This window comes from Telopea speciosissima, chromosome 7, assembly GCF_018873765.1.
Source record: "Telopea speciosissima isolate NSW1024214 ecotype Mountain lineage chromosome 7, Tspe_v1, whole genome shotgun sequence".
NCBI classification, from domain to species: Eukaryota; Viridiplantae; Streptophyta; class Magnoliopsida; order Proteales; family Proteaceae; genus Telopea; species Telopea speciosissima.
In genome coordinates this window covers 45,911,233-45,924,252 of record NC_057922.1, presented here as the reverse complement: position 1 = coordinate 45,924,252, position 13,020 = coordinate 45,911,233, and the positions used below count along the sequence as shown (strand labels likewise).

At 44.9% G+C, this 13,020-nt stretch overlaps 1 protein-coding gene across 3 annotated transcripts in view; it reads left to right on the top strand.

The window, feature by feature from the left end:
- The window catches only part of LOC122667144 (potassium channel KOR1-like), a 71,040-nt gene that overhangs the window by 25,140 nt on the left and 32,880 nt on the right, over nt 1-13,020 (top strand). For all 3 annotated transcript variants that reach the window (XM_043863347.1, XM_043863346.1, XM_043863348.1), the window contains exon 6: nt 6,777-6,857. In XM_043863347.1, the coding sequence (XP_043719282.1) occupies nt 6,777-6,857 (81 nt within the window). The remainder of the gene's footprint in view (nt 1-6,776; nt 6,858-13,020) is intronic.

Genomic DNA, 13,020 nt, shown 5'->3' with positions numbered 1-13,020 from the left:
ATGAGCAGAAAGTCTAGCAGTGATCAAAGGAATCCCCAAGTATTTGACAGGCAACTGACCTTCAGTGAAGCCAGAGATGGCTAGGAAAATTGCTTTGTCAGCCTCAGTAACTCCAGCAAAGAAGATGAGGGACTTGGATGGGTTGATGCGCAAACCTGAGAGCTCTTTGAATTGCTGGAGACAAAGTAAAATAGTCTCTAAGGAGGCAAGCGAAGCCTTGGAGAATATCATCAAGTCGTCTGCAAAGGCCAGGTGGGTGAGCTTGAGCCCTTTACACTTGGGCATAGGAGAGATGAGCTGCTGGTCAGTGCAAAGCTGGATCTGCCTGGAGAGGGTTTCCATGGCAATAGTAAACAAGTAGGGGGAAAGAGGGCATCCTTGCCGAATCCCCACATCAGCTCCAAAGTACCCTGCCGGACTGCCATTAACTAAGACTGAGAACTTTGGGGAAGAGATGCAAGTGCTAATCTAGTGAACAAAGGGAGCAGGAAACCCCATCTGAGTCAACACTTGAGCAATGTAGTCCCATCTAAGAGAATCAAAAGCTTTGTGGATGTCGATCTTCAGGAGTAACGAAGGAGAGTGATTCTTCCGATCAAAGCCTTTGACAATATCATTACAAAGAAGAATGTTATCAGAGATGTTCCTGCCAGGGATGAAGGCTGTTTGGTTATCACTCACCAAGATGTCCACCACACTTTTGAGCCTTATAGCAAGAATTTTAGCTATGAATTTGTAAAGAAGATTGCAGAGAGCAATGGGCCTGAAGTCATTCATAGCTATTGCACCTTCCTTTTTGGGGATAAGGCAGAGGAAGGTGTGATTAATGCCCTTGACTTGATTGGGATTAAGGAAGAAGCTCTCTATGGCAGCTATAAGGTCAGCTTTGATGATATCCCAAGCAGCTAAAAAGAATCCCATACTAAAACCATCCGGCCCAGGAGCTCCATTGACCTTGAGGGAATGAATAGCTTTCACAATTTCATCTTCTTTTGGAATAGTACTTAGGGAATCCAAGAGTTCAGAAGGAACAAACTTGTTGAGCAATTGGATAGGGACAGACACATGCTCCTGTTGAGGCCTAGAGAAAATTCCTTTGAAGTGCTGAACTGCCATGTCCTTAATATCCTTAACTGTGTTAGCAACAGAGCCATCCTGCCGAGTGAGCTGAACAATAGAGTTAGAATTAACTCTAGCTTTCACCGACCTGTGGAAGTAAGCTGAGTTGGAATCCCCCAAATCCAGCCATTTGATTCTTGATTTTTGCTTGAGGAAACTTTCTTCTCTGGCTAGTAAGGTGGAAAGTTGAATAGAGACCTCTTTTTCTTCCAAAGCAAGGGAATCATTGAGCAAGTCAGTCTGCAGCCTAGATTGAATGGCAGCAAGTCTGTCTTTGCAATCTTTAACTTGGATGGTGATGTTGCCAAAGATGTTTAGGTTCCAGTCCTTGAGAGCAGCCTTGACATTTTTGAGTTTCTTGGAGAAGGCAATGAGAGGGGTGGAGAAGGCAAGGACAGGCTTTTGCCAAGCTTCAAGCACAACCGGGAGGAAGGTTGGGTGAGAGGACCACATGTCAAAAAATTTGAAGGGCTTGGGGCCAAAAGAAGTGAAGGGTTGAATTGCGAGGGAAATGGGAGAGTGATTAGAGATGCCTGGGTTTTCAAAGGAGGCATGAGAGGAAGGGAAGGAGTTTAGCCACCCTTCATTAACAAGAAGTCTGTCTAATTTGCAGGCAATGCGACTGTTTCCAGCCCTTTTATTGCTCCAAGTAAGAGGAAACCCAGTCCATCTGAGGTCATTTACAGCTATATCCTCAATGCAATCGTTAAAGTCATTCATAGCAACCTGGTCACAGTGGTCTCCCCCCTGTTTTTCAAGACTGAAACGAATAATGTTGAAATCTCCTCCAAGGCCCCAAGGCTGGGACCCAACTTGGCTAACAAAGGTTCTAAGATCAGCCCAAAGAGAAGACCTGAGAGTTGGGCAGTTTTCAGCATAGACCACAGAGAAAAAAAAGGAGAAGTGGCCTAAGGAATCAGAGAATTTGGTATGCAGGAATTGAGAGGAGGAAGCTGAGAGGGAGATGGAGATTTTTTTGGGGTCCCACAGGAGCCAGATTCAGCCATTGGGGTGATGGATGTAGTTGGAAATCAAAGACCAACCTGGAGCTATGGAGGCAAGGATTTTGGAAGAGTTGGGCTCCTTAATATGGGTTTCCAGGAGGCAGCAAAAGCACGAGCGAGAATCTCTAATACGCATACGAACGGCAGCTTGCTTCGCGGGAGAGTTGAGACCGCGAGTATTCCAGACAGTGCCGTGAATCATTTGGACAAAGGCTGAAGGGGCAACGAAGGCTCTAGGAGCCTGGTCAACACTGCTCGAGATCTGGTTTCACTATGATGCCGCCGGCGATAAGAGCTGCCGGAGGGAGCAGAAGGAGTGGGAGGCGTAGGGAGGGGCTGACGAGGTAAAGCAGGGGAAGAAAGAGAAGCGGGTGTAGAAGACGAAGTTTTCATCAGAACTGGGTCGGGTCCAGGACCCAGCAGAGAGTTGGAACCCGCCCGAGAGAAAGAAGGGGTTGGGATGGAGCAACCCGACCCAGAGGAGAGAAAGTGGGATGGGACAACTGGGCCAGGGGGAAAGGAACCCGGTTCAAAAGGTAAGTCAGACTGGGAAAAGCCCAAGTGGCCACATGGAGGAGGGGGGTCAACTGAGGAGGGGCCCACTTGATTCAAGATAGTAAAAGAAGTTGTCTCGGGGTTCAATAAAGAAGGGGAAAGCAGAGAAGGGTCTTCTCCGTTATCAGGTAGAGACAACTCGCAAGAACCAGAGGTCAGGGGAGAAGCTGCACATCCCAGAGGAGCAGACGAAGACTTCGAAGCAAGAGCAGCACCATTTTCTAAGCCAGAGCCTAGAATAGAAGTCTCGGCAGCAGGATCTTCTGTCATGCGAGATCTGCTCCGGGGGAGAACCTCAAACTGTAGCTTCTCGGGACACGAGATAGGGTCAGAGTCTTCAGACGAGGCCAGGAGGCTAAAACGATTATGACCGTCTGACCAGGGCTGCTGCAGCGACTGAGACAGTTCCGTGGTGCTTTCCGGCGGTTTCTTTTTCTTCCAACAATGGTTCAGTTGCCGAAATCTGGATCTTGAACGGCCTCGAGAGGCGGAACGAACATCCCTATTGAGAAGATTCAACGGCTTAGCTCTTGCAGTGGCCAAACTCGCAGGCCTCTCCAGGGGAATATCAACAGATAAAGTAGGTCCAACTTCCCCCGAAGTAAAAGAATTGACTCGAAAATCAGTGGTTTCAGCAACCAAGGGCTGGGCAACAGGAGTGCAATGCTGGGAGCCGTGGCCGAAAGTTTTGCAAACCAGGCAATGAGGCGGGAGCCAATCGTAGTGTATTTCCTGGTTGAAAGAATAGTTCTCGCCTTCGTTGACAGTGATGAACGAAGGGAGAGAGTCCGTAGCAGAAACTTCAACACAAATTCTCGCAAAAGCTAAACGATCCTTCCTACGAGTGCGCACATCAGAGAACAAAGGTTTTCCCAATGCAGAGTCGATCAGGCTGAGACCATCAGTACACCAGAAGTGAAGAGGCAGTCCTGGCAGAGTGATCCACAGAGGGATGGAGGAAAGGTCCAAGCGCCTGAGTTGTAATTGGCAAGTCCACTGACGCAAGAAGATTGGCTTTTTACCCACCAGCCAAGGGCCACCTTCCAAGGCTCGAGCTTTGTCGAGAGAGGAGAAGAATTTGAAGATAAAAAACCCATTGTCAAGCATAAAGGTATCCAGAGTACCATGGGGACGCCATTGCTTAGAAAGGGAAAGCTTAACAATAGGAAAAGGAGGTCGAGGACCCAGAAAATTGCCCACAAGGCAATCTTCCCAAAGTTTTGCTTCATCCGAGAGCAGTTCAGGAGGGCAGCAGACCACCTTCGAAGGGCCAGTTGAAGCAGAAGGAACAAAGTGCAGGGGAAGTCCATCTGATCTGGGAGAGGAACCTGCACCAAGGATGGAACTCCAAGAAAGAGGCTGGGAAACAGGGGGATGCAGAGTAGGAGCAGGGGAAGGAGAGTGGGAAGCAGGGGCAGGACTGGAGGAGGCCATGAGTGAGGTGTAACTTATCTGGTGATGAATGCTATGTGAGATAACATAAAAGAATTCCTAACAAAGGAAATGTGAGAATACATTATCTTCATAATCGAAGTCAAGGTTCTACTTCAGGTTATTCCCGGAAGTTTATCAGCTATTTTTCTTTGAGTGCATCAAACCTTTTATGCTCAGTGGCAAAGCATCTTACAAGTCATAGTCTGATAGAAATTTTAAACCTAGGGATGGTGTTGTAGGTGACTAAATGCTGTAAACTGCACGATTCTTTGTAAATTCACAAACAATTGCTAAGGAATGAAGCATATCCAAAGTATAACGTGCATCTTAATTGATAGTTTCGAGAAAATGGAATGTCATGGTTTGGATCAAATCTGCTTTTCTCTGGAGATATTCTTTGTGAAGAATAAATATTGAGCAGTTATGTGGATGATTCAGGAGTGTGGAGGCATTTGTCCTTATCATACAATCACCAGGAGTTGAAGGGAAGTTAGTTGAAATTCAAATTAATAAATTGGAATCTAGGTCCAAGAAAGTGATGCGACTAGAGAGAAAGGTGGTCATTGTGTGGAGGCATTTGTCCTTATTAAGTCTTTGTGTGGTAGTCTTGGTTTACTGGTCTTGGTTTACTGGTTATACATTGAACTGTATTTGTAAGAATATTTATCATTGGCAAGAAATAAAGAAGACGACTAGCATTTCAGGTTATAAAATGGAATATTGGCTATTAAAAGGGCTTGCCCAGTGCACAAGGCTCTTGACACTGTGGGGTCTGTGGAGGGTCATAATGCACACAACCTTATCCCCTCTTCGCGGAGAGGCTATTTCTTGACTCGAACCCGTGACCACTAGGTCAAAATGGAGCAACCTTACTGTTGTGCCGAGGTCCACCGTCTAGAATATTGGCTGTTCATATTATAATATCTATCACAAGCAAAAAAGTATACTCATTATTTTAGTCCAGAACATTCTTAATGGAAAGTTGATATTTTAAGGGCCGGCCAGGCCAGGAGCATGTCATGCAATAAGGAATTGAGCTTAATTTTATATCAGTGGCTTCTTCATGGATTCAAGGAAAAAAACAGAGAATAATGGTTTTGGAAAGTTGATGCAAATCAGGATTAGAAATTAAGCTCTAAGTAGCTTTTTAAATCAGGACCCCAAAAGTTAACCTTCTAATTACAACAGATTCGTAGATCACTCTCGAAGGTATAGCACTGCACAATTGAAACCAATTAACAAATAATGCATCAAAACTTTTTTGGAAATATGCTGAACTGCTATAGTGTTGTGATAAATATATGCCACAATAAAATAGTATGTCACAGTATCTTCTTCAGACCTGTCCTCTGATACAGTCTACAAAATTTCAACCTAAGAGAAACTTTCAGGGTTAAGAAGCTGACCATGGACCTGTTGAGATTGCTCAATAGAAATCCAAGATAAAATCTAGAAAATTAAGAAAAATTCTCTGAAACAAGTCATATTGGTCAACTTCAGGCCAGCAACATTCTTGAATTTCAGATCTTTTTAATCTATAGACTACATGTTTCCCAAGCTAACCCAAAACCCAAAAGAAAAAAGATAACTAAATTTAGTGAAAAAGAACACTAACCGGTTGTGTGGTTCCTACACCCTGACACTGAAGCATGCAAAAAGATCGTTCGACCCTCAGTGAATTCGAAAATCCCATCCAAGCCAATGCCTCTGTGCACACTCTCACTGGCCCCCGCACTGGTGCAGGGGCTACAAGACCGTTTATCATTCTCTTGCCCCTAAATTGAAATCCAAAACCCAGGCCTATTACACAATAAAAATTCGTCTGGAAATGAAAAGAAGTTTATGGGTCCTGGCTGCATCAGAAGTGTTCTGTTTGGTCCAAGTTAGGTGCTACTTAGGGGCCAAATAGATTGTAAATCATTTGGTAGTTAACTATAGTGAATATCCATCTCAGTAACTACCAGTACCAGATCCTTCAAGCTAACTAGCCAAACATGACAAACTGCAGGTAATTGCACCAATTAAATCAACTCTATAGGCTTTATAGGGACCGTCCAAACCTCAAAATACCTAACTTTTACTCTTCCGTAAATTATGAACTGACCATAAATATTGAGTTTTTTGAAAGAAAACTGAATTATAACTCTTAATACAATAGGACAGAAAATAGAAACTTCTTAAGAGAAATATTTTTCTTAATTGGGCTTTATATTTCCATAGATTTGGCATGCGAATTCTTATTAGTATCATTTATTTATGTCAGTTGTGCTATTTAAGAGAATTGCAACAATATAAGTTTGATTTATTGAATACATAGTCTAAAAGGAATCTCATGGAGAGGTTAATCAACTGTTAAAGACAAATAAACTTTTTGTGTGATCTTCTCTTTCTTTTGCCTGTGTGTGCATCTCTCTCTCTCTCTCTCTCTCATTATGTGTGTGTGTGTAATTTCTGATATGTTTCCCACTGAAGCTCTTTTTGAAGCCAGGTTGCACCTACAGGTGAAGAAATCTATATTTTGCTTGATCCATCATTTTACTCAAAGAGTTCTTGACTTTGCTACTTCTTGTACCTATGGTATCCCTGATGGAGACTTTCTTTCTTTTCTATGTAACTTGTGTTTACTTTTTCGTACTTCAACCATGAAAATTTTTTCCTTGGCAGATTTCACACAAGATATACAAGCCATTCATTGAAAAGGTTTCTCTTTTTAAAGGATGCTCTTCAGAATTCATCAATCAGATTGTAAGTTAGTTGTTGATAAATGTGATTACCAATAATTGCATACATCAAGACATTAAAAAAAGGGCAAGAGGTCTTTGTAGGGGAGTGTGGCCCCTGCACGTGCACGGGGCCAATGGGAGCGCACGCGGTGGCATCAACAGGGCGGTCATTACCACCTTTCATGGGGGGTGGGGCGGTCATTTTGCCCCCATGTGTCTGGGCGTAGGGGGTACACTCCCCCACAAAGAACATTTCTCCTTAAAAAAATCATGGTCTATATTTTGATAATCTTGATCCTTGAAACTTGAAAGTCATACAGAACTGACAACGCATTATTGTTGTTCAACAAACACCAACCTAATCACTCTGATGCAGTTCTTCTTTTCCAGTTTTTGGGTTGAAAAGATGAATGTGAGATTGTAATAATGATATTAAAAGGTTGTATGCTATCTCCTCTATATCGTGCGACGTGTGTTTTCTTTTATAGTTATCTTATACATCATGCTCTGAACTTACAGAAAATTAAGAAAAACATATGTTAGATTTTCCGTAAAATATGAATGGAACTAGATCAAAGTGAAGCATCTTTAATTCCATTCAGTCCTATAAAATAAGATAGCACCAAAATCTGATTTTCATTTTTGAGTCAAATCTATTGACCACTTATCCTTTGTAAAGGTCTTTTGTTCCTTTCTTTTGATAAGCCTCAAATTTTTACATGAAGTTTAGGAATTCTTATCCCAATGATAGCCATGGTATTATAAACATAATTCCGGTGCTTCGTATTTGTGCGTGTGTGCGTGTATGTGTATGTCTGCACTTGTGTGTGTTCATACACAGCATGTGTGTATAAGATAATAGGCTTCTGATCTAAAATCCTTCTTTCTAATGTTTGGTGGTATTTGGCACATTCTATATCCAATCTAAAATGTAGGGAACCTTGACTGTTAGTTTTAGTGAGTGATCATGACAAGAGTTGGTCTATTAGCTCTCACATTATTTAAATCAATGTTGAGATATGTAAACCCAATAAGGGTATTTTGGGTATTTTCTATGTTTTTTTTTTTTGGTGAATAAGTATATATTACCAAACCCCAGGAGGGGGCCGGAGGGAGAAAAAAGGGGGGGAGAATGTACAAAGAAAGGGGGGGAAGAAAGAGAAACACCAGGGTCAAGTCCTCCTTAAACTAGAAGGGGACTGCAACAAACTACTATCCATAGTTGTCACGGCGTCACGGCGATCCAAGTCGGTGGAGGGGTGTCACGTCGATATATCGACATGTCGCCCGCCATGGCAACGCCATGGCGAGCATGTCGACCATGTTTTATTTTTTAGTTTCTCTATTTTTAATGTGTTAATAGATGTATACTCAAGCCATGTTTTATTTTTTCTCTATTGTTTCTCAAGTTTTAAGAAGAAAATTCAGAAATCGAAGAAGAAATCGAAAGAAATCGAAGAGGGAAAGAAGACAGGAAGAAGAAATCGAAGAGGGAAAGAAGAAATCGAAAGAAATTGAAGAGGGAAAGAAGAAATCGAAGAGGGAAGAAGAAATCGAAGGCAGGAAGAAGAAATCGAAGAGGGAAGAAGAAATCGAAGGCAGGAAGAAGAAATCGAAGAGGGTCGCCATGGCGTAGGTCGCCATGCAACCCTCTCCAGCGCCAGGACTATGAAGATGACTGGCTCAGTTTGTAAACAAGTTCCGCAATTAGGAACAGGTGTCCAAGGAATGAACTGCTTCTTGTAGCTAAGACCATGGATACTCCATCTTAGGTGGGGTAACTGGCAAAGGATGTCAAAGCCAATAAGGGCGTCTCGGCCTGGAAGAGAGGATCCTAATACTGTGTGACAAAGGGTAAGAGAGGGGAATATGTGGAAACGGATAGGGTTTTTGGAGATGAGGTTGACCGAAAAGGTTTGACCATCAGCTGCAGTGAAGAACTGCTTGTGAGGTTTCCAACAGTCAGAAGGAAGGACATGGGGGGCTAATATGGTGGTAGAGCAACCCGTATCAAAATATCCAATAACTTTGATAGGACGGTCCCATGTGGTAGGAGAGATGGAAAGACGAGCTTGAGGAAGTGGGGTCTTGGTGATAGCAAAAGCTGGAGACTTAGGAGGGTTAGGAGAGGACAAAGGAGAGGCCATCGGGTAGATGGGGTCTAATCCATCGGACTCGGATTCGGGTGAGGAGGTATCCAAGTCTGCTTCTTCTTCCCAATTTTCAAGGACAAATAGTAGGTCCGGGGAGAAATCATCATCGACAGAGTAAAGGGATTCAACATCTGCATCTGGATCATCAGTGATGGAAAAGGGGGCAAGCATATGCATCAATTTGGCCTGCTTGGCCTTGTCAGGGCAATTGCGAGCAAAATGGCCAATTTTTCCACACGCATAGCACTTGGTAGAGGTCTTCTGCCGAAATTTCTTTCGTTTGAAGAACTTAAGGCTGCTGCTGAGATCTATGTCGATGCTTACGTTTGAACCGATGAAACCTGTGGGTACCATTCTTGTGATGCTTCTCTGGATGGGAACTGATCTTGGAGAAGTGGGACTTCTTCTTAGAGGGACAAGAACAGTCTTTGTCTTTGCACTTGATCTTAAGATAGGATGTGTCGCAAGCATCTGTGAGCTTATGAGTGGTCTTTTCCCATTGCTTGAAGAATAGCTGCTGATCACATAACTTCTGCAGAGCACTAAGGATCTCTTGATAGAGACGGCCTATAGGAGCTTGATCAATTCGGAGACCAAAATGTTGCAAGGATTTGACGGCCTCTTTCCCCAAAGGTTCTGGGAAAGAATTGAGGAACACCTGTTTCATATTAGGGTCATCTAATCCGCCAAGGATGTAAAAACGGTCTAACATCCGTGTATAGTGCTTAGCAAGATCAGCCTTCTGAAAGGAACAACACTTCATCTGGAAGTATTCCTCTCAGGCCTTGATTCTGTTGTTCTCAATGGGTCCAATCATCTCATTGTACAATTGTGCGATGAAAACATCAATAGGAATCTGAGTCCACTGGAGTTGCCGATAACCACCAAGGGCCATGAACCATTCCCTGAGGGTTCCATGGGTTCGGGCCAAGAACTTGATAATGACAGTGCCGTCAGTGGCTCCAGCAACCAACATTTCTGCAGTAAGCCAGGCATGAAACTCCGAGATGCGCTCAGGCCATTTATGAAATGGGAGACCGTCAAAGGTGAATAGTTGTTTAGGGTCCTGGTTGGCAAAAGGACTGGGGTTAGGAGCCTGAGGTGGAATATGGAGAGGTGCAGGGGCGGCCCTGGGTTGTTGCTGCTGTTGCTGTGGTGCAGTGTCAACCTCACTGTCGCTGCTATGGACAATAGGTTCAGTTGGAGCCTGGGAGGCATCTGGCGCCGGGGGATTGGTTTGATAGGCAGGGAAAGGACTCTGGGAACTGTAAGAGGCAGTGTCCGAGAAGGAGGTATCAGAGGAAACGTTGGCCATGGACAAAACAGGTATGGTTTTAGGTTGAGTCAGGGTCAACTGAGTGAGGAAAGTGCTGAGGGTATTAGTGTTTTCCGGGAGAGGAATAACGGGACAGGCTGAATCAGGGGTATCAGGGTTTGATCTGGGAGGAACCCAGGGAACAAACCTAGATGATCCTATCTGCTGGTCAGGTAAAGGTTGGAAAGTAGGTTGAACCATGGGTTTTTGCAGGGAAATAGGAGTGGGTTGAAAAACAGGTTGTGAAGAGACAGGGTAAGATGTATGGGATTGCTTTGGTTTTGGGGATCTGGCTTTGAGGGTGGCTAGATGTCTCTGCTGGTCCTGCAATTCTTTAAATATAGCAGTGGGAAAGCTATGTGGAGCTGAATACTCATGGTAAATAGGGGTTGTAAAGGATTCAGGGAAGAGAGTGGGGCTTGACGGAAACGGTTGAGTCTGAGCCAATCTGAGCTGTTCTTCCAACAGTTTCTTTTCCTTTTCTCGGCCAGAGATGAGAAAAGAAGCATATGAGGAATCCTTCACCATCATAGCTATAGTCATTAGCTCTTGGTGGAGGGATTCGATCCGTGTTTTGAGGTAACGGATGTCAGATTCATTCTGCCGGAGAGCAAGAGTATGGTGCTCCTGGTAGGAAAGGAGCTTGTTCAGATACTGGTTCTGGACCAAAGCATTTTCTGCCTGCCAGTTTAGCTGTGCTTCAACTGTGGAGTTGGTGGCCATCTGTCCCAAATTGTCAAGGACATTAGGGGGAGTGACTTTCCACTTGTGGCGGCGTCAATCAGCATCTTCATAGTCAGCAGTGGGAGGGAAATTTCTGCTGATCCCTTCCGAACTAGAAGCCATAAAACAAGGAATGGGCTGCTGGATCTGTGTCTGCCACAACATCAACGGGGGAGCCGTTGGGGGGGAAGGCGGAGCCGGAGGTAAATCTGGCTTGCAGTAGGGAGTGACCGGTGGAGGAGGTTGAGCTGGTGGCGGAGAACAGCAACCCAAAGAACAGGGTTTGCTATTGCCATAGTCCACGATAAACTGATATCTGCCACGGTCTTCTCCAAGGGGTCCGACGTTTGGATAGCCGGCCTGATAGCGGAGCCATAGAGGGTCAGGCTGGCGCTTGTTCTTCTTTGGCTTCGGAGGTGGAGGAGGTTGAGGATCTTCTTCAAGATCGTCGACGTCGTCCCACCATGCTGGGGAAGCCGAAGGAAGCACAGTACACATATCAGCAGGCTTTGGATATGTGACAAGTGTGCGGCCATCTTCGAGAGGCTGATGGACAGGGTTTGTAGCCGTCAGAGGCGGAGTAGCAGCTGGGATGTTATGAATAGACTCATACGCCGTGATCCATGACTCAGGAATGAGTTTGAGCAGGGATGCTTTGTCGATCTGTCGGGGAACATGGGTAATAGTGGGGATCCGATCCTCGTCGATCTGGACAAACAGAGCTGCATCGTTACTGGAGAATCCAGTATTGAGGTTCATGGCATGGTTTTGGAGTCTGTAGCAGATCTGGTAGTGAAGAGTAGCTGCAATCGCTGTTTCTTTCTGAGGCGCACCTGTCAACTGAATCAGAAATTGCCAAGCATCAGGCAGGTTCGGATCTTGCAGAGAAATATTGTAGTTAGGGTACACCGTGTAGAAGACAGTGCCATCGTTCAGGGTGGTCTGAACGTCCGTAATGGTTGCATGTGGAAAATTCCGAAATCTGGTGTCCAGAAGATTAAGGCGCATGGGAACCGGGAGACCCTTTCGACCATGGAAGGTAATGGCTATCTTGACGGCACCAAGGTGGAGATGGGTGTAACCTAGCTGAATCCATTGCCTGATCAACTCAGAACTGATGTTCACAGGAAAATATTGCTCTTTTCCACTAGCAGTGACCTGATTCTGAGAGAAAGGAGGAGCCTGGACGTAACAACAATGTGCCTGTTCCTTGGGGTATCCATGAGGCGCCGATGAGGAATGGTGCTGATCTTAGAGGAAACTTCGAAGGAGATGTCTTTCCAAATCAAGTCGAAAGATCTAGATTTGGAAGTCCATCTCCTAAGATTCCTCTCCATCCAAATATGATGGACAACAGAGCCAAAAACAAGCTTGCCAATACTATCATAGATGGTGCTGCCTTTAAAGGCTTTGGTCAACCAGATGCATTCTTGGTCAAATGGAAGGTATCTCCTGCTTTGGTGCCAAATAGAAGAGAGGGCTTTTTTCCAAATTGTAGAAGAAAAGGGGCAAGCAAAGAAGAGATGGGCAATGTCCTTAAAACCGTTCTAGCAAAAGGTGCAAGAAGGGTGGACAGTGATGTGGCGGTACAATAAAAAAGCTTGGGTAGGAAGGCAAAGGTGAAGCGATCTCCAGGCGGTAAGGCTATGGCGGGGATAGAGCCTTTGAACCAGACTAGGTTGTACCAGGGGATGGGGGCGGAAGGGTTGCGGACAAAGTTCAAAGCTGATCTAGTGGTGAAACTGCCAGAGGGGGAGGGAAGCTAAATAGCCTTGTCTGCAAGGGTAGGAGAGGGAAGGTGAATGGGTGGTAGGGTAGGCCAGATCTGGGATAGGATAGGGGGAAGAGGAGAAGGAGGGGACCAGGAACCAAGGGAGATGATGAGAGACAGGGGGCAGATTTGGGGATACCAGAAGAGTAGATAGCTCTAGGGCCAAAGACATTGTAGAGAATGCCTAAGGGATGCCAGGGGTCAAGCCAAAGGGAAGTAGAGG